Genomic DNA, 26,384 nt, shown 5'->3' with positions numbered 1-26,384 from the left:
CCCTTCACGCGCTGTATGAGAAATTAAAGCCGCGACGCTAATAACCGACACGTGAGGAAATAATTGATTTCCCGATAAGCTTTCTCCTCTACCGGATCTAATTTAGCGACCGACTGAGGGGGTTGGTCGATAGGATGGGCTAAACTTTGGAGGGTGAGGTTCGGATTTAATTAAAAGATTAAATATAAGTTAATTATAAAATTAATTGCAGAACCTCATACTAATTTGAACCTATCATTAGCAAATGGTTACTGTAGTACCACATTGTCAAATCATGAACTAATTAGGTTTAATAAATTCGTCTCGCGAATTAGACTCCACCTGTGCAATTAGTTTGTAATTAGACTATATTTGATACTCCTAATTAGTATCTAAACATCCGATACGATAGGTAAAGTGTCCTAACCGGGTAAAGTGTCCTAACCGCTAGACGTATACGTGCCTTCTTGGGTACATGATGAGTTTGCTCAGGACTGCCGGTGGCAAGGAATATGTTTTACTTCGCCGTGTGACCGTGCCGTTTGGATCGCGTCGACTCCTCAATCTTACCCAAAAGATTCGTGCTTTCCGCAGGGTAGTTGGAGGCCAAGTGACTACTGTACCACATGCCCGTATGCGTACGTTTCGTCGTCGCTGTGTTGTCCTCGTCTACTTAAAAAACGTGCCGACAGTGTAAACAAACCAAGGAGGGAAGAAAGAAAACGAGAAAGAATGCATGGGCTGCTTCCCTAGCGCTCCCTCCTAAAGCAAAGGCCCAGTAGTCCTTACTGGGCCCATTATGTGCGGGCTCTTTCATCTACACCTACAAAACTCTCGCATACTATCTGCAAATTAGTTTCAGCGACCTTTTCTTTTTTTGAGACGGATCCTGCGGACATAGGTTGTACAATTCTTCTTTGTACAATTCTTCTTTGAGATGATATTTTCTGCAATGGTTCTTGATAACCTAACATAGATCAGGTACAAGATTAGGTAGTCTTTTTGTCAAGAAACAAAAGCACATGAACACATTTCACCGCCGACCATTTACATACATCTTTACCACCACCATTTGGCTCCCATTCATTTACTAACCTTGTAAATGATTCATTCTCCGGTCTCAAGTTACACTCCCTCTACTTCCTCCATTTCAAAATGCAGGTTGACTTGACTTTTCTAGATACATAGATTTTGCTATATATCTAGACATAAAGGAAATATTAGGTGGAAATCATCTCTTCGGTAGAATCGTGAAAATCCCTATAAAAACCATACTTACAAGTATCCACAAAATTTGAAACAATGTACATCTATAATCCATTCATAAATGTACTTTGTTGCTAAAGTTGAGATGCAAACTCGTTTTGTAAAAGTTCATATGAAAATTACAAATTTCAAGTGCATGTGCACTAAAATATGAATGTCCGGAATTTTATCTTCTAGTGCACATGTACTCGAAATTTGTAATTTTTGTAAGAATTTTTCTACATTGAATTTGCATCTCAAAATTTGCAACCAAGTAAATCTGTGCATACACAATAGATATGCATCATTTCAATTTTTTTTGGAAACTCCTAAGTATGGTTTTCAAAAAGGTTTTCACGTTTCCATCGAGGAGGTGGTCTGTACTGAATAATTTCCCCTTGACATAATCCTATATACAGGTGTATAGTAAAATTTATATATTAAAAAATCAAAACGACCTACATTTGGAAGGGGAGTATTAAAAAACCAAAACGACCTAAGTATAGTTTCAAAAAGGTTTTCACGTTTCCATTGAGGAGGTGGTCTGCACCGAACATTTTCCCCTATACATAATTCTATATACAGGTGCATAGTAAAATTTATGTATCTAGAAAAACCAAAACGATGGAAGGAGGGAGTATTTTAAAATTCTAAAGATGCTCTTGTTTTGTTAGGACAAGCTATTAATCAATACTTCATTCATTCCAAAATAACGCAATACTAGTTTTGCTCAATCCCTACTCGGCCTATTATTATGTGCGGATTCTTTCCTCTACACGTACGAGATTCTCGCACCCCTGTTATTATGTGAAAATTAGTTTCAACAATTTTGAGCCGCGGGCAATGATTACAATTTTCCTTTTTAATATGATATTTATATTGATTCCTATTTTTTGCCTCAATATTAATATAACTTAGATATAAATTATGCTCTTTTGTCAAAAAAAATTGAGAGAAAAAAATACATGAAGACAAAACGTGAATATAAATACCATATTGTATAATGGGGTTTCATAGGGGGCATGTTTCATCCAAACAGTTTACACGCAACTTTGCCACAACCATTTGCTTGCATGCATATATTTACTAGCAGTATATATGGTTTCTATTCTCCGGTCCCAAGTTGTACTCCCTCCATTTAAAAGGGCAACCTTATTTTCTTGGACAAATTTTCAACCAATAGGATGTCATGAAATATATATTAATGGTCTTAATATGGTTTGGCTTAGGATAAAATTAGACTTACATTCTTTTTTAGATGAAGAGAATAATTACTCTATTTAGATTTGCATTTAAAAATATTCTCCAAAGTATACCTTTGATTAAAGACTTATTCTGATGAAACGAAACATGCCATACATGCCATATAAATAAAAACGGAGGGAGTATACCATTTAAGTTGCACAAAAATATTTGTACATGGTATAATTGTATAAACATGCTTGTTGCATTACTGTTTACACGAGAGACAAAAAAGTGCTTAGTAACTTAGACGCTCGCTCAGTCTCACTCTCCCCCTCTTCGAAATGAGCGATTTATACTTTTGGCACTCCATGGCCTATATGTTATCGACTCATATGGTCCCATGTGTCGTTATGTACATACATAATCATAGCGGCAACAAAGAAAGTGTCAAATGTACCAACATATGATGATGATGATGTCATGATGACGATGATGATAAGATAATTTCATCCCCCTCTCGCTTTTTGATGTGACTATGCGCTGATCATTTATAACTACCAGATCCGAAAGAACATCATGCGATCGACCAATCGAAAAAGCTGATGACAACGAGCACGTTCCCATGTGGCAACTTGCCGTTTTGAAAGTTCGCCGTGATTACCGCTTTCCACCAACCAAACATACTATATGCTAATGCCATTCTCATTCTCTAACCACAAGCTAATAAAATGTGTTTAGATGGTAATACTCGAATCATGTAGGAAAGTAGCAACCGACACATACTCTTTTTTTTTAACACGATACATGTATATTTACGTACACTTACCTCTATGAATACACACATAAATCAGATTGACAACAAACCTACCGTCCACCACTAAAAGCATAATGTCACGTCGGTTAAATTCTGAAACAAATTTAGGAAACTGCGAGCAGGTAGGTTGCACAACAAGAAACGTTATTAGCTGACGTTGGGTTCGCCGTTACACAGTTTAAGATCCGTAAGTATAGCATGTGGGCAACGTGTCACCGGTAATTTCGTACAGAATTATCTATATCAGGTTTAGCATAGCACGACGGTTCCTGCATCCCAACTGCGCAGAGGAAGGCACGAAACCACAGCACACGAGGTACGCGCGAGGCTGACTCGGATATTATTCCATCCATGATGACATCGTCCCCGCCCGCATGGCGAACCGAAATGATGCCGGGAGAGACAGAGAGAAAGAAAGAAAGCGTGATCGGCCCCGCGCCCGGAGGCGCCGGTAGGCCCCGTGCACGTGACGGGCGATGGAGACCCGGCCCCGATCCCCGCCGTCGGACTCCCGATCGGATGGCTGGCCGCCGCCGCCACCGCCGCTGCGGCGATGCCCACATGAGCCTGCCCCTGCCGTGCACGGCCAACCGGTCGCCATCAAGAAGATGCCGCCACCGCCACCAACCAACTCGTCCGTGTGCGATCTGTTCATCGAGGGTGTCCTCCTCCTCTGCTTTGCTCCTGCTTACTTGTCGAGACTGCAACCGCCTCTCCCTCCCCTACCCTCCCCTCCTCGCCATCGGTCACCGTCTCCGCCACCTCCCCCGCCTGCCTATAACAAGAAGAAGGGGAGGAGACGACAACTAGCACCGAGGAGGAAGAAAGCGATCGAAGGAGGGGAGAGAGCGGTCGATCGGAGTACGAGATGGAGGCCAGCAACGGGCAGATCCACCACCACGACGAGCAGCCGAGGGCGGAGCAGAAGATCATCATCGACACGGATCCAGGCATCGGTGCGTACTACCCTCTCCTCTCCTCTCCTCCCTACCTCTCGATTTGCAGGGGAGGCCCAATGCTCGCCTCCCTGACTCGCTTGGCTCTCAACTGAACTTAATCTCCCTCTGTTCATGTCGGTTCCAACCTTTTTTTCTTCATATTTCACCCCTATTTTACCTGCTGCAAACTAGTCAAGTCGCAGTCGCGTTACTGTTGGCTTTGGCCCTACGCGCACAACAAGCACGATCAGCAACAAAAGCAACGCTTTGGATCGGAGGGAACGAAACCTTTCTGCTAAATTAAGTTCCCAAACAAATGCTATGGGTCCGGTTTTGATCCATGGGGATTCTCACCTGTGCTTCCACTGTAACCTGCGAATTAAACACCTGATGCGTTGCAAAAGTTGCTCACCTTTATCTTCCAGCTAAATCATCGGAGTACTACTAGTACATTATAGTTAGCACTGACACCTACCAGCACAAAATGCAAAGTATATGCTGCACTTCTCGACAGGGGATCCATCCGGGTCAATGTATATTCCCTCACAGTCCTGAACTGGGCGTATTCCCTGTAATTACAGTCTTCTTTTCTGATCTAAGGATCCCACTGCAAATTTTCGTTACTTGACAATAGTTTGGGAGGATCCCCCACTGCAAGAAAGGAGGCACTTTTTGACATCGTATCTGTCCAAATCCCAAGGATACTTCCCCTTTTCCTTTTTATATATCTATATAGTGAGGTTAAACATGTCACTCTTTCTTCAAGAGGTACTCAAGTATGACAACGAGTGCAGCCATTGGGCCATTCCTTGAATCCTGGACACTAACCATGATCATTCGTCTTAGATTCACATGCTCACCTTTATTCTTTTATAATGTGGATAATTTACAATGAGATAGGGTGGGTACTGCTGAAAATTGCAGGCTTACAGTTAATGTTTGCTTGCTTATTAATGTGTCCATGCTGTGGAATTGCTTGCTTATTAATGTGTCCATGCTGTGATTCCAGATGACAGCGTGGCGATTATGATGGCGTTCCAGTCGCCGGGCGTTCAAGTCCTAGGGCTCACCACCATTTTTGGCAACTGCACAACGGAGCACGCGACACGCAACGCCTTGATCCTGGCAAGTAGTAGCAGATACTCATGGAAAATGCTCCTTTTCCACTTTGTTTCTTCTTACTAATTCCACTTTGTCTAAAACTGACTGACAGTGCGAGAAGGCAGGCCATCCTGAAGTTCCAGTAGCAGAAGGAAGCCATGAGCCTCTAAAGGTACTGGTCATACTACCTGTACTGCAATTTGCTTGCGCGTTTCCTAGGAACAGTTGTGATCAGAGGGTATTGGTAGTTCTAATGTTTTTTTATTTGTACTCCTGGTTCAAAGCCATCATGGAAAAATCAATGAAACTGTACCATGCATTTAAAATATGTAAAGTCTTCTTCAGTGAGTTTACAGTTCAATGTTTCCATCTTCAATGAGAAAGTGATAGTAGTTTAACTGGAACCAAAGTCAAAGCCTGAAAATTTCGTATATCGCACAAATCTGTAGCACCTGCTTGTATGTATCATTTGAGTACTTGACGTCAAAATCCATGGAAAGTGACCTTTATACATCATCTGCTGGAGTTGAATAGTTAATTCAGTTGTGTGGCAAGGACCGTTTACATCTCTTATATATATATAATATAAGAACTGTTCACATTTTTGTATTGTGAATAGGGAGGAAAACCAAAAGTTGCCGCCTTTGTTCACGGATCTGATGGCCTTGGGAACATAGAGCTTCCTGATCCCACTATCAAGAAAGTTGAGCAAAGCGCTGCAGAGTTCTTGGTTGATAAGGTCTCGCAGTTTCCTGGAGAGGTCTCTGTACTTGCCTTGGGTCCTCTGACGAACTTAGCATTGGTATGTTCTTTGTCTGACGTTGTAGAAATTTCAAGCTCATGTTACATGACTGATTGCTGATGGTGGTGATTAATATTGAACTACAATGTTTTTCAGGCCATCAAGAAGGATCCCTCCTTTGTGAAAAATGTTAGAAAGATTGTTGTGCTGGGTGGAGCCTTCTTTTCAGCTGGAAATGCCACCCCTTCTGCTGAAGCAAATGTAATGCCTAACGAGAATCCTTATTGTGCTAGGAGAAAGTGCCTGAAATGTGATTTTTTGGGGCCTAACGAAAGTTTTCATTTGCCGTTTACAGATCCACAGTGACCCGGAGGCAGCTGATATAGTTTTCACTTCTGGGGCAGACATCTACGTGGTCGGCCTCAACATCACAACCCAAGTCAGCTTCACAGGTCCTCCTGAATGAATCCTGAAGCAGTATAATCAGCCCCTCTAGGCCCAGTCACCATGTGAAGTAGAAATACTGAACCTGCTGATATTTTGCAGATAAGGACCTCTTGGAGCTGAGGAACTCGAAAGGGAAGCACGCGCAGTTCCTCTGCGACGTATGCAAGTTCTACCTGGACTGGCACATCGAGTCTTACGGCGCTCCTGGTACGCTGCAGCAGTATCTTTGTGTCATATATACCCTGCAGTCTTGAAATCCTGGATGGTTTGAGCTCATAGTTTCCGCGTTTGGCTCAGTGATTTTCCTCCATGACCCGGTGAGCTTTGCCGCGCTGGTTCGCCCGGACCTGTTCACGTTCAGGAAGGGCGTGGTGAGGGTGGAGACCCAGGGCATCTGCGCCGGGCATACCTCCATGGACATGTTGCTGAAGAAGTAAGGCGATTGATTCACAATTTTCCTTGCGTTGTTTGCATATGGTTTGGACGTTTGGTGATGGTCACTTCTGGTCACTTGATTCTGCAATCTGCATCTTGTCGATTGGTGCAGGTGGAACTCGGAGAACCCGTGGACTGGCTACTCGCCGATCTCGGTGGCGTGGACGGTGGACGTGCCCAAGATGGTCGCGTTCGTGAAGGAGCTCGTCACCGGAGAGTGACGAAACTAGCTGACATGAGTCGTCGTACCATGTCAGATCCGAGCATTCAATTCCGCATTGCGTTGTCGCTGCGCACAAAACTGAGATGCAGAAACATTTGACGTACTGCAAACGCTATTTCCAGAGTCATTGGTTCTGGTTCTGCAAACCAATTCTCTCATTCATGCACCCTAATTGTATATGCTTTATGCCGTCAGATGACCGGGATCAGCTTCAGCAGGTGTATATGCTTGGCATGCATCCCATCACGCCAAAGATTCTGCCAACCCTGTTTATTTTACTACACACTAGCAGTAAGCAATTAATAAAAATCGTGTGATCGATCGAGGAGGATGCAGCGGCAGAGCCTGGAAGCTTGATTTCCTTGGCTTTTGCAGCGGGGGAGTATATTTGCCTGCCAATTTGGGCACGCCTGCCTGCCTGCCTGCTGCTGCACTGGTCAATCAGACATTCAGACCAACCACCACGCTGCTTAACTGTACTTTTTTCGCTTTTTCATTAAGAGGATAGAAGAAAAAATACAAGAGCTAGCAGTGTCATCCGGAGGTGATGACAGCAGGCTGCTTAACTGTAGTGCTACTGCTACTCTTGTTAAGCACTGGTCACATGCAATGCAAGGGTCTAATTCAAGGTACAGTCTTGGGCAACAAAGACTGTAGACTAATTTGTGAACTGATGTTTCTTACGCGCAACTGCCGAATCTGACTGGGCCATTGCGTCCCATGTCATGAAGAGCTGTTACAAATAGCGGGCCACGGAGATCATTGTGTATTGCACTAGGCTGTATGAGCAGTGGCACAAGAAGCCTCACAGGTTCTCAACATGTATATGATCTGTGCTCTGACTGTTGATGCAGTGCACGACATGACTATCTATAAGCTGCGCCGCTGCAAGCAAAGGAGAGTACACCTAATTTAGCTGGTGAAACTTTAGTCTGCATGTTTGATACTAATTAGGAGTATTAAACATAGACTAATTATAAAAAAACTAATTATATAAAAAACATAGACTAATTATAAAACTAGTTGCACAGATAGAGGCTAATTCGCGAGACAAATCTATTAAACCCAATTAGTTCATGATTTGACAATGTGGTGCTACAGTTACCCTTTGCTACTCGCGAATTAGCCTAGAGCTTCTGCAATTAGTTTTATAATTAACTTATGTATTATTCTTCTAATTAGCATCCGAATATTCGATGTGACAAATGACCTAAACTTTTAGCCTCCTGTACAAACAACCCCTTACTCTTTAGGCCGGCGTGGCTGTACGTTGCTGCCGATGCTAGTAGCAGTGGCAGCATGCAGCTTTATTAGCTGCATGCATGTATCAGTACGACAATGACTGGGTTCGGCTGAGTGTATCTGCCCAGACTGCATTCCTCCGAGCCAAGATTCCGCGACCGGACAGGAGTGACACCCAACCTTGTTTAATGTAAGATTCTGCAAATTCCTGAAAGCGATTGTAATAATCCTCCCCTGCGTTGAGAGAGAGAGAGAGGGAGGAATGGAAAAAAAAAAGATGAAAAGAAAGTCCAGTCCATACGTGCGGCTGAGGATCGCAGGAGGATGCGACGCTGCAACAAGCCAAACAAGCAAGCAGCAGAGCCTGCTGGGCTTGGACGCTGCTGCTTCTTCTCTTTGGTGTCTCCACGATCTCTCTCCCTCTCTCGACATGGATGTTGCTATGTTCATACATCATACTCTTCACAGCCGGTCCATTTTCAGGCTTGAGTAGTTGGACGACGACATGTGCAGCTAGCGATGGCCAGCAGCCGCACGCGGAGTGGCGCGGCGTTAATGCGGCCTGCCTGCCCAGCCCAGGGGTTGGTGGCCGTTGCCCGTCGAGTCGAATCGGCCGGGTTTGGGGCGAGATGGATTAATTGCACGAGGATTGGGGAGGCAGCAAGCAAGGAACCATGAGCAGATGAGCTGGACGCGCGAGATCGATCGATCAATTACTAACGACCTTTGGGATGAACACCGAGCAGAGCACGGCTACGAGCGTGCGATTTGCGAATCCGAAATGGAGAAGCCGATCAATTGTTGCTATTCTCTTTTTCATCTGCTAGTGAAATCCAAATGGCGTCAGTGTTAGTAGTATTGTTATCCCAGAGGCGAGGTGGCAACACCCGGCAAAAGGAAGGAGGTGTGTCTGCAACTCCAACTGCCCCTGCGGCCAAGTGAGGAGAGAGGACCAGACATGCCACGAGGCCAAGAGAAGAGATGGCGCAGCCCCCGCCGACGGCGTGCGCCGATCGTCTCGTCTGGCTATATAAGTGAGAGCTCCTGGCCGACCAGCAGGCCGCCATCCCCTTCCATCTTCCATTAGCCCATCCCTTTACCAGCGAGCGGTCCAGCGCATCAGCGCCGCGAGAGGAAAGCCTCGTCCAGGGGATGGCTCCTCGTGGCCTCGCTCCGGCTCTGCCTGCCGTGCCGGCGCTCCTCCTCCTCCTCGTCTTCTGTAAGCCCAAGACAACCTCCTCCTGCGTTTGTTCCTCCTCCTCCTCCTTCCATCATCCATAACCGATTCGATTGCTGCCGCCTTACTCGCCGTTTCAATGAATGAATGAAGGTCTGGCCATGCTCGCGCCGGTGGCGCAGGCAGCGCGCAGGCATGATGACGAGGCTCCTACCAGCGGCGGCGGCGGCGGCGGCTGCAGCAGCAGCGGCACGCCGCCGCCGCTGTGGGTGTTCGGCGACTCGTACGCGGACACTGGGAACCTGGGCGACCTCGGGCGGGAGCTGACGCACGCCTGGTACGACCCCTACGGCGACACCTTCCCCGGCCGCCCCACCGGCCGCTTCTCCGACGGCCGCGTCCTCACCGACTTCATAGGTACGGGAGCTCCGACGACTTTACCTGCTGCTTCCGTTCGTAAGCAAATACCAGAGCACATGCCGCTGGCTGGCCCAATGGCCCCGTACCCAGAGGCACAGCCAGAGCCTTCAGGCCAGCCGAGGTCCGGAGCGGATCGATCACTAGTGTACCCTCGCATTGATGGCGCGCTTCCCCTTGTTGGTTGGGGTTCCAGGCTTCCAATCAATACCATGGCAGCCTCCTCTTCTTCCATGGCTCGCGGGCCTCTGCCGCTGGGCCTCGTACAGGAAGCCAGCCAGCCAGTGCAGTCGCTGCTGCAGCAGCCCTCTGCCTGCCTGTATCAGCACGAATGGCTTCAATTCACTTGGTAGCAGCAGCCGCCCGCAGCCCACCCAATCCACTCCGTCTCCATGCATGGTCTATGCTTATATCTATCTATCTATATCTATATCTATATATATATATACAAATGTTATTACCAGTATCTCCTTTGCGCATTTTCAAATGTTGTAGATAGATCATACTCCCTCCCTCCATCCTAAAAAGAATACAACTCTCGTTTCTCGAGAAGTCAAACAGTTTTAAATTTAACCAAGTTTATAAAACAAAGTACTTACATTCACGTCTCCAAACAGATTTAGTATGTAAATATATTACATGATTAATCTATTGATATTTATTTTGTACCATAAATGTTAGTACTATTTTGTATAAATTTGATCAAATTTAAAATTAGTTGACTTCTCGGGAGGCGAGAGGTGCATTCTTTTTAGGATGGAGGGAGTAGATAGATAGATATCCCCCACCGCATGCACCTGCACATACGTGGCACATACCAGAGAAACCATACGTTGCTTGCGTACCACTAGCCTCCATTTATTGGAATGACAAATAACACGAGGAATTGTACCCGTGTGGGTGCTACCTGCAACTGCGGCAAGCCGCCACTGAAGCAGCTGCATCGAGCCGCTGACGTGGCCGCCGCCTTCTATTCTCAGGCAGCACCCACCCATCCGGGCATCCGGCAGCCAGCCTCGCGCGCTTCATGGGCATGGCCGCCTCGCCCCGGCCCATGCATGCGCGCGTCAACTGTGTCATGTCAGGATCCATTTTGACCAGTTCGCGCTCTCCATGTGAGGGTGCACCGGAAGCAGTTGCCCGCTACCGCACGTCGCCACGCCTGTCGTCACGTGCTATCGAAACTAGGCACGCAGCTGCTCCCGGTACTGTCTCCCCTTAGTGATCAGCTGATGTAACTAGGCACGTAAGTGCTCCCATCAAAAGCATGTACTCTCCTCGTTCCAAATTGTAAGTTATTCTAAAATTTTTGGAAGTCAAAGTATCTCAAGTTTGACCAAATTTATATGATAATATAATAATATTTATGATGTCAACTAAGTATCATTATATTCTTTATCAATTATATTTTCATAGCATATCTATTTGATGTCATAAATCTTTATATTTTTCTCTATAATTTTGGTCAAACTTGAGATGTTTTGACTCTCCAAGATTCTTGGAATGACTTACAATTTAGGACGGAGGGAGTAATTAAATAGGCAGCCTAGCTTAATAATCTGTGGTCTAAATTAAATTAATAATCTGTGGTCAGGATCGATGCGTCCGAAACACCTATCTCCATCAGTAAATATTTGCGTATCTAGCTTCCTTGCTACGTGGCCGTGCATCGCCATCAACTCATTAATATAAGTCGTGAAGAAAATAAAATAAAAAAAGAATAATGTAGAGACATGCATGCCACTCGATCCTGGGTACGCAAGATCGTGCCGCATGCCCACGTGGCTACATCTCACTGGTAGAATGCCGTAGACCATGCATGCATGCATGTGGCCCCCCCTTTTTGAGTAAGAGAGAGGGAGCTTGAAAAGGCAGTAATCTGAATCTGCTAATGGAATGCTTGACAGCGTCATTACCTCACTAGCTAGTGTTAAGCCCCTATAGCTATAGCACATGAAGTTGTCACGCGTGCGTGCATCCGAAATTATAGACTGGCAGTAGTACAAGGGGCAAGTAGAGATTCGATTCCCATGCCCCATGCTCCAACCTAACCTTAACCCCTTTCCTTTTCCAGCAGTACAGGCACACAGTAGTATACACTACTAGTGGCAAATCTTTTTTTTCCTGCAAATAATTAACTATGTGTCGGTATGCTCGTTGGACCCACGCGGCGCGCAGCTTCGGCCATGGGCGTGCCGACGCCGGTGGCGTACAAGCTGCGCAGGGGCGCCGCCCCGGGGCTCCTGGCGCGCGGCATGAACTTCGCCGTCGGCGGCGCCGGCGTGCTCGACACCGGCAACTTCCAGCGCAACATCAGCGCGCAGATCGACCTGTTCCAGGCGCAGCACCGCACTCCCTCCAACCGCAGCGGCGGCGGCTGCGACGCCGGCGGGGTCGCCGTCGTCGTCGTCTCCGGCAACGACTACTCATACGCCGCCGACAAAGACAACAGCACCAGCGTGAGTTTTAAGATTTAACACATGTTTGAAGGCTCAACATCTAACACACTTTTGCGATGATGGCGCATGCAGGCGGCGATCGCGTACATCCCGACGGTGGTGCGGCAGCTCCGGGAGCAGCTGCGGCGGCTGCGCGACGAGGCCGGGATGCGCAGGGTGGTGGTCACCAACCTGCACCCGCTGGGGTGCACGCCGCTCTTCACCCGAGCGCTCAACTACACCGGCTGCGACCCGATCGCCAACGCCGGCGCCGCGCAGCACAACGCCGCGCTCCAGTCCGTGCTCGCCGCGCTCGACCCGGCCAACCGCACCTTCCTCCTCCTCGACCTCAACGCGCCCTTCGCCGCCCACGTCGGCGCGTCGCCGGCGGCGGCGGTGGAGGGGAGGTTCGCGGAGCCGAGGCGGCCGTGCTGCGAGACCTTCGGCGGCGCCGGCGGCGGGTACTGCGGCCAGCAGGACGACGACGGCAAGAGGATGTACACGCTGTGCGACGACCCCGCCAAGCACTTCTACTGGGACGACGTGCACCCCACGCAGGCCGCGTGGGCCGCCGTCGCCGAGGCTTTCAGGCCCAAGATCCGCGAGTTCCTCTCCTCCACCTGACCGACCTTGCTCGGATTTCAACTACACATTATTTTTTCTTCTGTTGGGATAAAAACTGCTCGAAAGAATCGGCCAAAGCTAACAAGATGTTCATGCTCTGTCTACCAGATCATCAGTGAAATTCTACTGTTACTGTATCTCTAAAAATTTCAGAGCTAGTTTTGGAGATAAAAAAGGACACGAGTTAAGCTTTTTACCACGCACAAGCTGCTACGGTACTTTCAGTAAAAGCAAAATACGTAACACACGGTAAAAACCATCAAGATCAACCAGAAAAGGACATGAGTTTACCCTGCCTTCTACAGAACTTTACTGTTACACGATAATCACCAGGCGACCTCGCCTCCTTTCTACTGTTACACTCACCGTTTTACAGCTAACGGGTTCAAAAATCAGTGTTCGCCCGAGGTCGCCTCCCTTGCTAAACAATGTACCAGCTACATGCACAACTAATTGATTGGTTCTGATAAGCACTTCTCAAAACAAGACTATCCTATAATACTTACCCAGGGGGGGGGGGGGGGGGGGGTCAGTAAGCCTCCAGCAACCGGACTGGAGCATGAGCATGCCAGGGGCACCTACTAGGTGATCATTTTGTCATTGGCTTCTGTTATTGCTGGTTGCGGTGTTGGTGCGACATCCATCGGGTCAGCTTTGGCCTCGGCAGCAGCAGCTACATCCATCGGGTCAGCTCTGGCCTCGGCAGCTTCATACTCTGACAGGAGGTCCATGAACTCGTTGAGCAACCGCTGGACTTTCCGGTTTGATGCCATCGAAGGAAGTATGTCTTCCCTGAGAAGTTTGTGCTTCTTCATTCCCTGTACAATTGCCATCAATTAGTATCCAGACTGATTTACAGTTCACGGACCCTCATGGTTATTTAGAAAGGAAATAGTCCATCTTTGGTGGACATAAAATGCTAGAGACGAGTCTAGTATGCAGACTTACAAGAACATCAGGATCCCACACTGGATTTTTGGGATCCGTAGATGATGCAGAACCGAGCATGCCCATTGGAGGGCCTAGGAAGCTCTCACAAACCTCACGTAGACGAGATTCATCTGCTTCTCTGCATATAATTAAAAAAAGACATTTCATTAAAACCTAAAGCTTCACCAAATAATTTTCATCAGACAAAGAGATTCACATATTTTGTCAATCAACTGAATGGATAGAGCTGAGGCTCACAAAAGCAATGCTACAAGTTCAGGATAATCCACAGACGTGGAAACTAAATTAAGTATAGATGACTAACCTTGCCAGAAACCGAATGTAGGACAGGAGGCATTGGCGGTACTCCTGTGGTGACTTCAAAGCTAAAGAAGCTGCCAGCTGGGTCTCCAAATGGGCGCGTGTCTGCAAACCATCATCTGTAACCCTGAAACAGAAATTCCCACATGTTGGTTTAGAGCAAACTCTGGTATATTTCAAGTGGTCATAATACGAGAGCAATCAAAAGTGCATGCCGACCTGCTCCAAATAGGCTTTCTAGCCATGAACTTGCCTATATCAATCTGCAACTTGCCTAGCTCTCCACCTTGAGAAGAACTAAATGAGGTAGCAAAATTTGATGCTGGAAAACAATCATCGGCAATCCTTAGCCAGCACTTCATGCTCATATCATAAAGAAAAGCATGGCGGCTGGCAAGGACAACTAAGGGTGAACCACATCTAGAGAATTTAGCAGATATAACCTTTACTGCACCTGTCAACAAGGCAAAGACAACTACTAAGCACCGACTATTTCAGCAAATACTAAGACGCAGTGAAGTTCAGAACAGTCATCTCAGGCTGTGCATGACAAACTAAAGACTGGATGTACATACCAGAATGATTTCCTGATGGCTCATCTGGAGATGCAACCAATGAAGCCAAAGAGTCCTGCAAAATGCAGTTCTTGTTATAGAGGTCCCATATGTACATTAGACCTCTTCTCGTGACAAGAAGCAATTTCCAGCAGTCGTCACAATCTATAAAAACGGCTGCGGATCCCATCATCATCGCAGGCATCGCTCGTCTTCCACATTTCGTGTAAACCTAGTTAATTCAGAAGAACCAATTGTGAGGAAACAAAAGCCTATTCCAGCAATAATTTACAGGGGTTAGATAGTACTCCTTTCTAAAAAGTGCTCTCCAATCCCACACTTTTACTGTTAATATCTTATATATTATAATGTTTATGACCATGAAATTGACATCATATGAAAGTGTTTTCAAATATGAGTAATTGTTAGTCAAAGGTTGAAAAGTTTGAATCTCGGGTTGCATGTGCGCTTTACAAAAAGAAAATCCATATTGAAAAACGGAATCAATCAATAAGGAATTCTGATAAGGAGTAATACCAACCTGCAGGCAACCATCTTCACAGCCAACGGCCCAGAAATTTGCATTGCCTGCCAAGACAGTAACCTTTCCAGAGATACGATCCGACCAAAGAGTTTCTGTCCCTCTTGTACACCTTATCTCAGTTTCTTTTGTTGAAAAAGCACCACCAACACCAATCATATCAGCTGCAGCGCGTTCTACAGGCTTTGCTTCAAGGCAGACTGGCAACAAATCCTCATTGTCTTTCTTATTTGATACATGGATAGAAAGCACAGAGCAGGTCAAGGAGCCTGGAACAACAGATCCAGTGTGTTCTACTCTGAGCCTTCCATCATTTCCTGCACCGGTTGAAGCTTTTTGAATAACAAGACTCTCGGTAATGTTCGCCCTGGCTGTGACACCAGAGCGGTCCTTAACTCCACAGTTATTACAGTTACCGCTACCGCCATAAGATGGTCTTATTCCATTCATTCGCTGATCTAAGGACGAAAAATCCACAACCTGATTCTGAGAACTGCTGGGTATGTTATCCTGATTGGAAGGAAACCCAACAGCCTCTGGGATTATTCTTTTCCGGCCATCAGGGCGCCGGTATTCTCTCTGCTTCACTGGACTAGATAACCGAGTAACTTTATTTATATCACCAGCAGCAGGTCCTGATGTTTTCTTCCCATCTTCTGGTAAAGCTTCAGGAGCTTTCGGGCTTTGCGCAACTGGAGCTGGGTTAGGCACATCCGCAGAAACTTTTGGGGGTGCTTGAAATTGCTGGACAACAGAAGTCCCTTTCTTGCTAACCGATTGCTTTGCTGATGCTTCTTCAAGCAGTAATTGTGCTGGGCTTTCAGCCAGATTTGATTGCCGTCCTCTGACATCACCATATCTACTCCTCTTCAATTCATCCAGTTCAGAATCACTTAACCTGTATCCAAGCTCCTTTGCTTCAAAGTGAAAGTTGGCAACCGATCCATCCAAGGAGCATGCAAAAAGTGAATAACCATCAGGGCTCCTGTAAGGTGAAAAGCACAGTATCACGGTGAGCTTGGGTATATGGGTTATAAAGGAATAATCGAAATGTCTTACCAAGATAAATCAACCACACTTTGAGAGAAAAAATGCTTAGCAACAAACAATGGCCGGGCACTTGCTGTCGTCCAAACAGTAATAGTTCTGTCTTGACTTCCAATAGCAATAATGTTGTATGGTTGCTGTTCTTTTGCTGATGTCTTTGATGCTCCATTGGCCCATCCAGCTGGCACAGCCTTTGTGTCTTGGCCGTTTGAGATATTCTTACGGAACAGTGAGTTATTAAACTTAACCACAACAACAGGTGCATTATGCCCTAGAAAGTCAAAAGTTGCAGACCAGTCGCTTCTCTCAAGCACAGGGGCTGAATGCCTAGGTTTTTGGAAGCCATGAGTCGTAGTAATGAAGTGGCCACAAGGTGACCATGAAAGTCGCCTAAAAAATGTTGAACCAAGCTGCAGGAAGATGGAAAATGAGAAAGGCTTTCAGCAACAAAGGCATGTCGATCACAGTAAATGGTAAAAGTTAGGAAACATAACATACAGATTTTGCCCAATGGCCTTCTGTTTTGTGAGCAAGACTCCAGTCACTTGTACGCCATATTACAACAGTTTTATCATCTGATTGGCTTGCAAGGAAAGAACCAATAGGATCCCAAGTAACCCCTTTGACCAAGCTGGAATGCCCTCGCAAGACGGCAGTGCACATGCCGTTGGTCATGTTCCATATGTGAACAGTATTGTCCAAGCTGCCGCTAGCCAATGTTGAATCATCAGGGGACCAACTAAGATCTACCTGTTTTAGGCATAGGAAAAGGAGGTGTTCAACAGTTAGACAGTAACAATACTAAAGGTGATAATACGAGCTCAAGAGTAACAACACAAATTGTACACATGGTTATTCAAGGAAAAACAAAAGGGCAGATATACAGTGCGGGTGCAATTTCGAAAGATAATTACCACGTCCGCAGTATGCCCTCTTAAGGTCATAACGACCTTCCAATTTTCTACATCTGCAGGTTCTCCACTACCAAACTCAGCTGTTCCAGAACCAGCTTTTCTCTCATGAATTAGGATAACCTGATCATCTGAACCTGAAGCCAGATAGCGTCCATGCCTGGCCCATCTCACGCAGTTCACTGATCCAAAATGGTCACGCATTGTAGCTAGCAAACTTTGGCTGGAATCATTGTTGGCATTGTTCTTTTCCACAGATTTCATGCTCCATATTCGAACCTATTTCAACAACGAAGCAAATAAAAGGGACTTAGTAAAAGAAGAAGATCACCTAGGAAAGACAAGGAAAATATGAAAGAGTGGCTATACCTCAGTATCACATAAACATGAAGTTACCATCAAATATGACTAAACAGAATCACAAAAACACAACAAACACAATGTTAAAATTTTCAATTATCACCCAACAACAAAGCTACCAAATCTTGAGTTTGATTAACACTAAGCCCATCCTAATAAGCTGGACTAGAAACAACACAAATGACTCAAATAGGCCTTATGAGATTAAAATTTGGCTCATAAACAGTGACTGCACCACAAGTTCCAGCTGAAAATCCTGATAATACATCACAAATTCTAATGTTACCTTAGATATCTCCCAATGACTAGCCAATTCACCCAAAATTAATACCCTTAACCTTCAAATAATACTTTCAACTTAAACATCATAAGCTCATAAGCTACTATTTATACTTAACCTTCAAATAATAATTTCAACTTAAACATCATCGAAGCACAAAAAAGTTAACCACACAACAGCATGCGAAAAAACTAAGCAAGGGAAGTTAGCAGGAAAAAAATTCATTGCCAAAAGACAAAAGAGCATGGGAAAATTTACAGTTGTGAGCTCCGATAGAAAAGAAGGGGAAAAAAACAGCACAACATACCTTCTGGTCGCCACCTCCGGTGGCGAAGCGGAGGCCGCCGGCCTGGATGTCGATGGAGAAGATCTGCAGGCCCTCGTGGCGAATCCAGCTTGGCTTCTCCGTAATCATCTCCTCGTACCTCCTAGGCAGATAAGATTACACTCCTCATCCGTCACAGCCCCAAACCGACGAGGCCATGCTCAAAACCCTAGAAATCCGCGGCGAAAACCCTAGCCGGGGGACGACTGGTACAGGGGCGCGAGGGGGCAAATCGGGCAGGCGAGATAGTATAGAAGCTCGGAGGAGTAGGGATTCGGGGGGGAGAATCGCAGGCGGCGGGAGGATTCGATCGGCGGGTGGGCGGCGGCGGTGCGAAGAACACGGCGGCGGTGTTCGTCCTGTTCGTGTGTGAGAAAGGAAAAAAAAAAACAAAAAACAAACACAAACACGAATCCGAATTCGAGTGAAAAATTGAACTCAAACCAAAAGTGCAAAGGAAAGGCAAAGACGTGTCAGGAATTTAATCCACCTTTTGGCCTTTTTTAGATCTCCAATCGAATACCACCGTATGCCATGTGTATATCAAGTGTCATGCTTTGATATTTGTACTTTGAATAAGGTACATTCGATGCAGACTGTAACTGCATCTGCCAAAATTCTGTACTGTTGTTCAGCTTTTTCTTTGACAGTCAAGTTGGTATATTTGTAATCTCGAGGGGGAAAAAGGTTGATATCTTTATCATATCTCCGTAGATCAAAGTTTGAATTCAGCATTTGCAAATTGTAACTGAAACTGCCAAGAAAAATAATAAGGCATAAGAGCATCTGCAATTCTTAAATCCCCCATCTCTTTGTTCTGTACTGCAAAAGCAATTGCTTGCTCAAAATGCAGAGGGATCCATCCTTTTCTTTCTTTCTTTCTTTCTTTCTTTCTTTTTTGTGAGGAGATGGTAAATTGTCGGCCCTAGATTTTGATTTAGAAAAAAAAAAACAAAAGACGAATTTGTTGCGTGAATTCATCCCGTTGGATAAGGCATAACGGAAGACGGTAATTGGAGGACGGCAAAGGTGGCAGTCTGACAGAGCGATGGTGGTGAGCGTATTGGGCCGGGCCGGGCCGGGCCTATTTCGATCAGGTCCATGTGTCGTGTTGGACTTTTCGTCGTGCAGAGGCCATCAAAAAGACCCAAACCGAACAGACTAACTGATGAACAAATAGTCGGAGAATGTCATATCTTATGAAGGTCTGCAACAAATAACCGAGATTATGAGGAGGATAGGATGACTGACCATCGTGTGTTATATAGTAATTAAACAATAACAACCGGCTAAATTATAACTAGTTATGCAAGCTAGCTGCTGACTGATCAATAATGTCTCTTCAATCTTCACCATGCAGGATCAACTCTTGTTCTTCGCTGATGATGGCGATTCCAACCCTGGCCTGACAGACAGTGTGGGTAGTTTCACTTGAGCACGTACTTCATGACGCCCGGGATGTGGATCCTGTAGAAGTAGTCGTCCCAGTCGAGGGTCTTGGGGTCGAAGTTGAACACCACGCGGTCGCCGTCCGCCATGCCCAGTCGCAGCCTCTCGACGTTGGCGTCGTCGAAGACGCCCCGGAAGAGCGAGAAGGGCCCGTAGAGGTCCACGAGGCGCATCACGAAGGCGTACTTGCGGCCCAGCTCGGCGCAGAGGCGGCCCAGCAGGCCGCAGCAGAGCAGGTTCAGCAGCCGCAGCAGCTCCAGCGGCAGCCGGTACCGGACCACCATGTACGCCGTGAAGGCCGCCACCGTGGCGAAGAAGTGGATCCGCCGGGTGCGCACGGGCCGCCCGTCGGGGCCCGTCCGAGGGTGCGCGTTGAAGTAGCGCATCCCCGTCCGGTACAGCACCGCGTACGGCGCCGGGTTCCGCAGGGACGACGTCGCGTGGTACACCGCCGGCGGAGTTTGCGGCGGCGGCGGCGGCGACGACGCGTGCGCCGCCGCCGCGGCCATCATCGCGCTCACCACCATGTCACCGGGGATCTGCATCGATCACATTGCATGAAAATTCAATTCTTTGCATCGATCTTCATATGAAAATTAACTGATCAGATTTATATCAATGAGATTCGATCATCAGGACATGCCCAACCCTGGCCCAGCTGCTAGCATCGATCATAATGAAGGATCCTGTGTGTTCTTAACCCCGATTTGCTTGCATGCCAGGATGATCGATGGTGCATTTAGGTCATGTCGTACCATAGTAGGTGTGGTAGTTGGCTGCTAGCATGAATGTGCTCGCAAATGCAAGAGTGTTGAGACGATGCATGTGTGATGATGCGCCGCCAACCTGCTACCTACCTAGTAACCTAGTGAAGCACAGCTATAGCAGCTGCTACCTACAGTGTAGAAGGTGGGCAGCAGTTATGATGCATGGGACGGACAGGCGGCGACTTACGACGTCCATGGTGAGGTCGAGGTCGGCGAGGAAGCAGGAGAGGTTCTGCTTGGCGTAGCCGATGATGATGGCGTCAATGGTCCTGGTCCCTTCGATCCACCCCGGCAGCGGGTCCCGCTGGATGCTCGTGATGATGCTGGGCCGCACGATCACCACCGGCACGTCGCCGTCGCCCATCAGCCGGCCCAGCGTCATCTCCCCGAGCGCCTTGGTGAACACGTACGTGTTGGGCCACCCGAACTCCCGGGCCCTGCACATTAATTTTATTCCCATCGATCATTGGGAATTCAGAAGGTTAATCATATTCACACACTGTTTAAACTGCATTGTCTTAATCATTCCAATGTGCTACATTTTTAGTTTTAGTTACCTGGCGAGGCCGAGCTCCTTCATGGCCTTCCTCTCGTTCTTCTGCTCGGCGTCGTCGGCGGCGAGCTGCCGCTGGTAGTCCCTGGCGAGCTTGAGCTCGGCGTCGACGTCCAGCCGCGGCTGCGCGCCATCGTCATCGCGCAGGGTCTCGCCGTACTTGAACGGCCGCTCCTGGATCAACCCCTGCCTCTCCCCAGCCACGTAAGCTGCCAGCATCGCAGTTGTTTCTCAGTTTAATTTCTTCGTCATCAGAGTCTAAACCTGTCATTTACAGCTTGATGCTCTGCTAAGATTCAGATTTCTTTACCAGTGGAGACATGGAGGATGACCTCCAGGTTGGGGCACTGCCTGGCCAGCTGGCACATATGCTTCACCCCCATCACATTCACGTCAAGAGCCACGTCATACCTGCACACACGCATATTGTTGATCGCAGGGTTTCGTCAGGCCATTTTCACTTTGCCATGAAAGAACTGAAGGGAGCGAACTCCTTTTCATAAGATTCGAGGAAAAAGAAAAGGGAAAAGGAAGTGTTTTTGAGAAGAAGAAAATTGATGGACGACGACGACGACGACGACGGACCTCTCGTAGAAGTTGGTGGTGGCAGCTCCATTGACGATGACGTTGATCTCCCGGGTCATCTCGCTGAGCTGGGCTCCCTCCACGCCGAAGTTCTCGTGGATGATGTCGCCGGCCAGCGCCACCACCTTCTCCTCGATGAAGGCTTGGAACCCCTTGCCGTGCGTCTCCCGCAGAAGCCCAAACAGCTCCTTCCCGATCACCTGCATTTTTTTTAACACAGCTATAGCATCAGCAACCACGCATGAATTTTCCAAAACATTTTGTTTCTATACTAGAACTACTGTAGAACATTTAATTTCTGTATTGGAATATTATATTTTTAAAGGAAACATTCTAGTACAGAAATTAAATGTCCTAGCATACAGGAACGAAATGTTCCGCTGAACCATCACATCGGCCTGGATGCTACATAAGGCATGTTCTTTGCTGGTCCATGGCACGACACATGTCTCGTACCAAACGCTTTGATGATGGCAAGTTCATAGGGTGGATTTCGACTTGCATGGGCCCCCAAATGGAGAGATGCATCCTGCACTGCATGCATTTCGTACGACGAGGCTTGGTTGTCCTGCATGGCCCCTCTCAATGGCAATTTTGGTATAGTAAAAGTAATTAAGTAGGGGGTTAGTGTAGGTGCGTGCAAACTGAAAAATTGCCAGTGCAGCGATTATGTGCAGAGATAGATCTGATGGCATACTGATCCAGGATGGAACTTTTGCCGCTAGGGTCCCTATGCATGAACTTTCTTTGTCCTCCTTTTGTACAGTAGAATACAGTTCCTTTCCTTCAGTAACACAACATGGCATTCTTTTTTTCATTCATGGTTAAAAGGTGTAGAGCATATTGACCTCGGAGTCTTGGTACATCCGAGTAAAAAAGAAATAGGAAAGAACTGTATTGCTGTCTGAAATAAGTGACCGCTGTGACAATTAACTCCTCTGCGCAGCACATGCCTCTGCCTCAGCTGTAACTTTCAGTGGTAATAAAGGTCCCAGTCCTAGGCTTTCCTTAGAACTGAGTGCTAGTGCTACCTTTGGGGGTTATTTTTTTTATTAGGAGAAAGAGTTTTCACTTTGTCAGAGACTGAAGAGCACGGTATATTGCAATCAACAATGTATACGGGCAAAAAAGGAAATTGAAACCGTGACGGTGATGAGAACATCGTTTGCTTGACATTTGATGAAATACATGCGTGGATTAAAAAAAATGTTAGACACATATGAAGGTACGGAGGACAAAAAAATTGATTGACAGTATTTTCAACGTACTCCACCAGGCCACCACGTCACTTTTAGCCTAAGAAAAGAAAGAGATAAAATTCAACATGTTTCAGGACTTGGTTCGGACTGCAGAACAGCATCAACCTGTGATGATCACCACGGTCGCATATGGACTCGGATTGGGACATTCAAGTATTTCATGGAATCCTTATCAAGTCTATTTTCATATGGATCGAGACTCATGGCCATATCTTTTCTAAGGCGGCCGCAATCGTTGATTTGTTTCAGAGGTGTTTTCTACCTACGATGCTGTGTCATCCTATTTTGGCCTGATGGGCCTTGTATAAGTCAGGTCCAATAAGAACGCGTCCTAAGGTTGAAGCACGACACCAGGACTCCCTAGTCGTCCTCCTAGGTATTAATAAGGATTAGAGCCACAACAAACAGATTGGGTTTTGTTTTTGCTTGATTCAGAACCCCAAATTCGAGTGTACCAGATTCATCACTTGGGCAAGGTCTGTGCACTGTTTGCTTGTCCATTTGTTCTGGCTTGTTTTTCGATGTGCTTGCAGGTTCAAGATTGTTCTTGGTACAACAAGAAACAACGACAAATTGGAGACGGTGTAACTATCGCTAAAGCATAACATCCCTGTTGGTTGTTGTAGTTGAGCAGCTTAACGTCGGATCCATCTCAAATCAAATCAAGTTATCCCCGCTCACCAAGTTCCCGTCAGATTGTGTCTTTGGCGCTGTCAGAATTCCTTGATAGGAGTGGGGGTGTTTGGAAGGAGGGGGCTAAACTTTAGCCCTGTCACATCGAATATTTGGATACTAATTAGGAGGACTAAACATAAGCTAATTACAAAACTAATTGCAGAACCCCTAGGCTAAATCGCGAGACGAATCTATTAAGCCTAATTAATCCATCATTAGTGAATGGTTACTGTAGCATCATATTGTCAAATCATGGACTAATTACACTTAATAGATTCGTCTCGCGATTTAGCCTAGGGGTTATGTAATTAGTTTTGTAATTAGTCTAGATTTAATACTTCTAATTAGTGTCCAAACATTCGATGTGACGGGAGCTAAAATTTAACCCCCTCCTTCCAAACAGACCTTATACTCTCGATACTGGCTATATGTTCATTGTTCAGTCAGGCCTCTATTCTAGGGACTTGTATGATGAGGCTGAGACGACGCAAAACCGGGGCGAATTCACCCAGCCCACAGCATGATGCTGCAGCAGCACACGGAACCGGGCAGCACAAGTGCCGAGGGCAGTTACTCCTTTGCTCCTGACAAAACCTACCATCAGCTAACCCACACGAATACGCAATAACTCCCAATGCAGAGGCAGCCTAAACATGTATACGAGGATGGCTGCATCATCTGCAGATGGCTCTCTCGTCTCTGCACCATGCAGTGCAGGTCTCTCTCAGGATTCAGATCTAGCTGCTGAACCCTGCAAGGGGGGCCCTTGCATTGCCTGCTTCATCATGCTTTGATTGCAGACAGAGTCGGGGAGCCTAAGGAAAGGATCTACTTTTTTGACAAACTCTAGCTGTCGTCAGAATTGGATGGTGAACTGTTCAAGGGCTCATGGACCATGGACACATCATGCACCTATGCAATGCAAACTGATCTTTCAGTCTTCACCAACGGCAGCAGCGAGAGCATAAATCGATGCCCCTTTAGCAACACAGCTCCTCTTAGTACGCCACAGTAGCACGCGTACTACCATTTGTACTCCCTCAATACTGTTTGCAGTGATTGGGCACGACGTAGGATTTGCCGGTCACGTCCATTGTTTGAGGGGCCGGTTCAGTTAATTCTCCCCCGAGAGGGTTGTATATATAAGGGATTAAATCTCGTAGTACTAGCTAGACTACGAGTTGACTTGACTTCAGGCCAGGGTGAATTGAGATGTATATAGAATCACAGACGGAGAGAAAATTACTTCTTTTTAGGTTTATAGGTGTTTGTATGCATACGAACCACATAAAGAAATGAAGAAAAAAGAACTGAATTAAACAGCAGCAGGGCACAACGTTAACAAACAAATAAAGGGAGCAACATTGCAAGTTTGTTAATTTGTGTGAAGAATGTTTCAGGTTCTTTGCTGCATGAACGTAACCTATACTTAATTAGGCCCATGCATGCCACTCTACTGCTTAATCAATGGTTACTTGAAAATCAGGTGAAGTGAAACAACCCAAAATTATAAACAAAAAAAAATCCACTAGAACAGAGAAGCTACTGTTGTTAGAAGTGAAAATGAGCTCACCTCAGTCTCAACCCGTTTCTTGGCCGACGCCGCATCCGGCGCTCGCACCGGGAGGTAGATCCTCTTGACGTCCGGCTGGACCCTCAGTATCTTCTCCACCAGTACTGCAGCGAGACATGACAAAAAAAAAAGCACAAGAACAGGTGAAGGTGAGCACAATGCATTGCATGCAACGGCAGAAAAAATATTTGCTGAACTTTCCATTTCATCGTTCGGCGAGACGACAAGAGAGACTCGTGCATGATGCAGTGCTTACTCTTTCCAAGGAAGCCTGTTGAGCCGGTGATGAGGATGCCCTTGTTCTTGAAGTACCCTGGGATCCCTGTTGCTTCCTCCATTGTTCCAACCATCTTCCTATCTACCCGTTTGCCGTGTGCTTCTGTGTTTGTGTAGAGAGAGAGAGAGAGCAGGGAGGGAGAGAGGTAAGAGTGCTTTGGCGCTAGAGAAGGGTTATGTGTGAGGAACCGCACAAAAAGAGGCTCCTGAGTGTGGGTATTTATACACAAGCCGGCTACCAATGTGTGCACGTCTTTTGGGGGGTGGGGTGTTTGGTTGAGTACACGTAATCTATAATAATTAGCATAGCAATGGCATGATGGACTTTACTGCTGCAAGAGGGACAATAATGCACTGAGTTCAGAAGATTATTCCAGTCACTGTCAGGAGCAGATAACAGAGGATTAATCCGTCTTAGATGTGTAGACGTGTCAGAGCAATGAACAGCCAGCCTATCAATGAGATTAAGCTTGTTGTCACATGATGTAGTTCAGAAGGAACCTAGAGAGAGCCTAGCTGCATGCTTTGGCAACTGAATAAGTTGTTTGTCGCAGAGGCTAGTGATACAGCTGAGCGGAGACACGACTATCATGTGGTAGGATGACACAGGACGAAACTGACGCATGTTTCCCAACAAAAAATGAGAAAAGAAAAAAACAAGGTTGATTTGGAGATATCGTTTACCAGATAATCTGTCTTCTCTGCTAATTGTTGCTGGCGAATATTTGTTTGCGCATTATTGGCTTACACCAGAGTAGCACAACTTTAAAAAAGCTACTAAATCCCAACCACTGAATGCATTTGGTTCCTTTTCCCTTGTTATCTTTATTACGTGGATAATTCATCAGGATGCGTGATCCATAGGGTTCTGGATACATTCTGACGCACGAAATCCGCAGGGCACCTGTTTGGTAAGCTAATACATGCTAGAACATGGGCTGGGTGATGGGTGGCATCAGCGAAAACGACAC

The 26,384-nt window shown here is 46.4% G+C and overlaps 4 protein-coding genes across 4 annotated transcripts; 2 read left to right on the top strand and 2 right to left on the bottom strand.

The window, feature by feature from the left end:
* The first annotated feature begins 3,847 nt into the window (after window positions 1-3,847).
* On the top strand, window positions 3,848-7,275 carry LOC117846612 (probable uridine nucleosidase 2). The gene is made up of 9 exons (XM_034727840.2): window positions 3,848-4,179; window positions 5,171-5,286; window positions 5,375-5,434; window positions 5,882-6,064; window positions 6,161-6,265; window positions 6,360-6,456; window positions 6,551-6,658; window positions 6,749-6,884; window positions 6,999-7,275. Exons 1-9 carry the CDS (start codon window positions 4,092-4,094, stop codon window positions 7,105-7,107), a joined length of 1,002 nt encoding a protein of 333 aa, XP_034583731.1. The 5' UTR covers window positions 3,848-4,091; the 3' UTR covers window positions 7,108-7,275.
* Window positions 7,276-8,688: 1,413 nt separating this feature from the next.
* Window positions 8,689-13,144, top strand: LOC117842864 (GDSL esterase/lipase At5g03600). Its single transcript, XM_034723389.2, has 4 exons — window positions 8,689-9,570; window positions 9,682-9,945; window positions 12,124-12,404; window positions 12,477-13,144. Exons 1-4 carry the CDS (start codon window positions 9,504-9,506, stop codon window positions 13,005-13,007), a joined length of 1,143 nt encoding a protein of 380 aa, XP_034579280.1. The 5' UTR covers window positions 8,689-9,503; the 3' UTR covers window positions 13,008-13,144.
* A 103-nt stretch (window positions 13,145-13,247) lies between these two features.
* LOC117842861 (protein HIRA) lies at window positions 13,248-18,684 on the bottom strand. Its single transcript, XM_034723386.2, has 10 exons — window positions 18,259-18,684; window positions 17,315-17,590; window positions 16,899-17,150; window positions 16,413-16,810; window positions 15,354-16,338; window positions 14,834-15,044; window positions 14,478-14,712; window positions 14,263-14,385; window positions 13,956-14,076; window positions 13,248-13,825 (listed from the first exon to the last, which is right to left on the bottom strand). Exons 1-10 carry the CDS (start codon window positions 18,364-18,366, stop codon window positions 13,589-13,591), a joined length of 2,946 nt encoding a protein of 981 aa, XP_034579277.1. The 5' UTR covers window positions 18,367-18,684; the 3' UTR covers window positions 13,248-13,588.
* A 761-nt stretch (window positions 18,685-19,445) lies between these two features.
* Window positions 19,446-25,618, bottom strand: LOC117842863 (fatty acyl-CoA reductase 1). The gene is made up of 7 exons (XM_034723388.2): window positions 25,394-25,618; window positions 25,138-25,241; window positions 21,631-21,830; window positions 21,356-21,456; window positions 21,050-21,254; window positions 20,680-20,929; window positions 19,446-20,264 (listed from the first exon to the last, which is right to left on the bottom strand). The coding sequence occupies exons 1-7, from the start codon at window positions 25,485-25,487 to the stop codon at window positions 19,704-19,706; spliced, it is 1,515 nt and encodes a 504-aa protein (XP_034579279.1). The 5' UTR covers window positions 25,488-25,618; the 3' UTR covers window positions 19,446-19,703.
* Window positions 25,619-26,384: the final 766 nt, after the last annotated feature.

The sequence above is a fragment of the Setaria viridis genome, chromosome 2 (genome assembly GCF_005286985.2).
Source record: "Setaria viridis chromosome 2, Setaria_viridis_v4.0, whole genome shotgun sequence".
NCBI classification, from domain to species: Eukaryota; Viridiplantae; Streptophyta; class Magnoliopsida; order Poales; family Poaceae; genus Setaria; species Setaria viridis.
Note: the sequence above shows the minus strand (reverse complement) of the source record. Positions and strands in the feature narration are given on the sequence as shown.

Excerpts from the sequence above, each read along its gene's own strand:
- LOC117846612 (XM_034727840.2), top strand. The coding sequence starts at position 4,092 with ATGGAGGCCAGCAACGGGCAGATCCACCACCACGACGAGCAGCCGAGG. Across the intron at positions 5,435-5,881 it reads GAAGCCATGAGCCTCTAAAG|GGAGGAAAACCAAAAGTTGC; the intron begins GTACTGGTCATA and ends TATTGTGAATAG. Across the intron at positions 6,266-6,359 it reads CCCCTTCTGCTGAAGCAAAT|ATCCACAGTGACCCGGAGGC; the intron begins GTAATGCCTAAC and ends TGCCGTTTACAG.
- LOC117842864 (XM_034723389.2), top strand. The coding sequence starts at position 9,504 with ATGGCTCCTCGTGGCCTCGCTCCGGCTCTGCCTGCCGTGCCGGCGCTC. Across the intron at positions 9,946-12,123 it reads CGTCCTCACCGACTTCATAG|CTTCGGCCATGGGCGTGCCG; the intron begins GTACGGGAGCTC and ends CGCGGCGCGCAG. Across the intron at positions 12,405-12,476 it reads ACAAAGACAACAGCACCAGC|GCGGCGATCGCGTACATCCC; the intron begins GTGAGTTTTAAG and ends TGGCGCATGCAG.
- LOC117842861 (XM_034723386.2), bottom strand. The coding sequence starts at position 18,366 with ATGATTACGGAGAAGCCAAGCTGGATTCGCCACGAGGGCCTGCAGATC. Across the intron at positions 15,045-15,353 it reads GTGAAGATGGTTGCCTGCAG|GTTTACACGAAATGTGGAAG; the intron begins GTTGGTATTACT and ends TGAATTAACTAG. Across the intron at positions 13,826-13,955 it reads TGTGGGATCCTGATGTTCTT|GGAATGAAGAAGCACAAACT; the intron begins GTAAGTCTGCAT and ends GCAATTGTACAG.
- LOC117842863 (XM_034723388.2), bottom strand. The coding sequence starts at position 25,487 with ATGGTTGGAACAATGGAGGAAGCAACAGGGATCCCAGGGTACTTCAAG. Across the intron at positions 21,457-21,630 it reads ACCACCAACTTCTACGAGAG|GTATGACGTGGCTCTTGACG; the intron begins GTCCGTCGTCGT and ends GCGTGTGTGCAG. Across the intron at positions 20,265-20,679 it reads TCGACCTCACCATGGACGTC|ATCCCCGGTGACATGGTGGT; the intron begins GTAAGTCGCCGC and ends TGATCGATGCAG.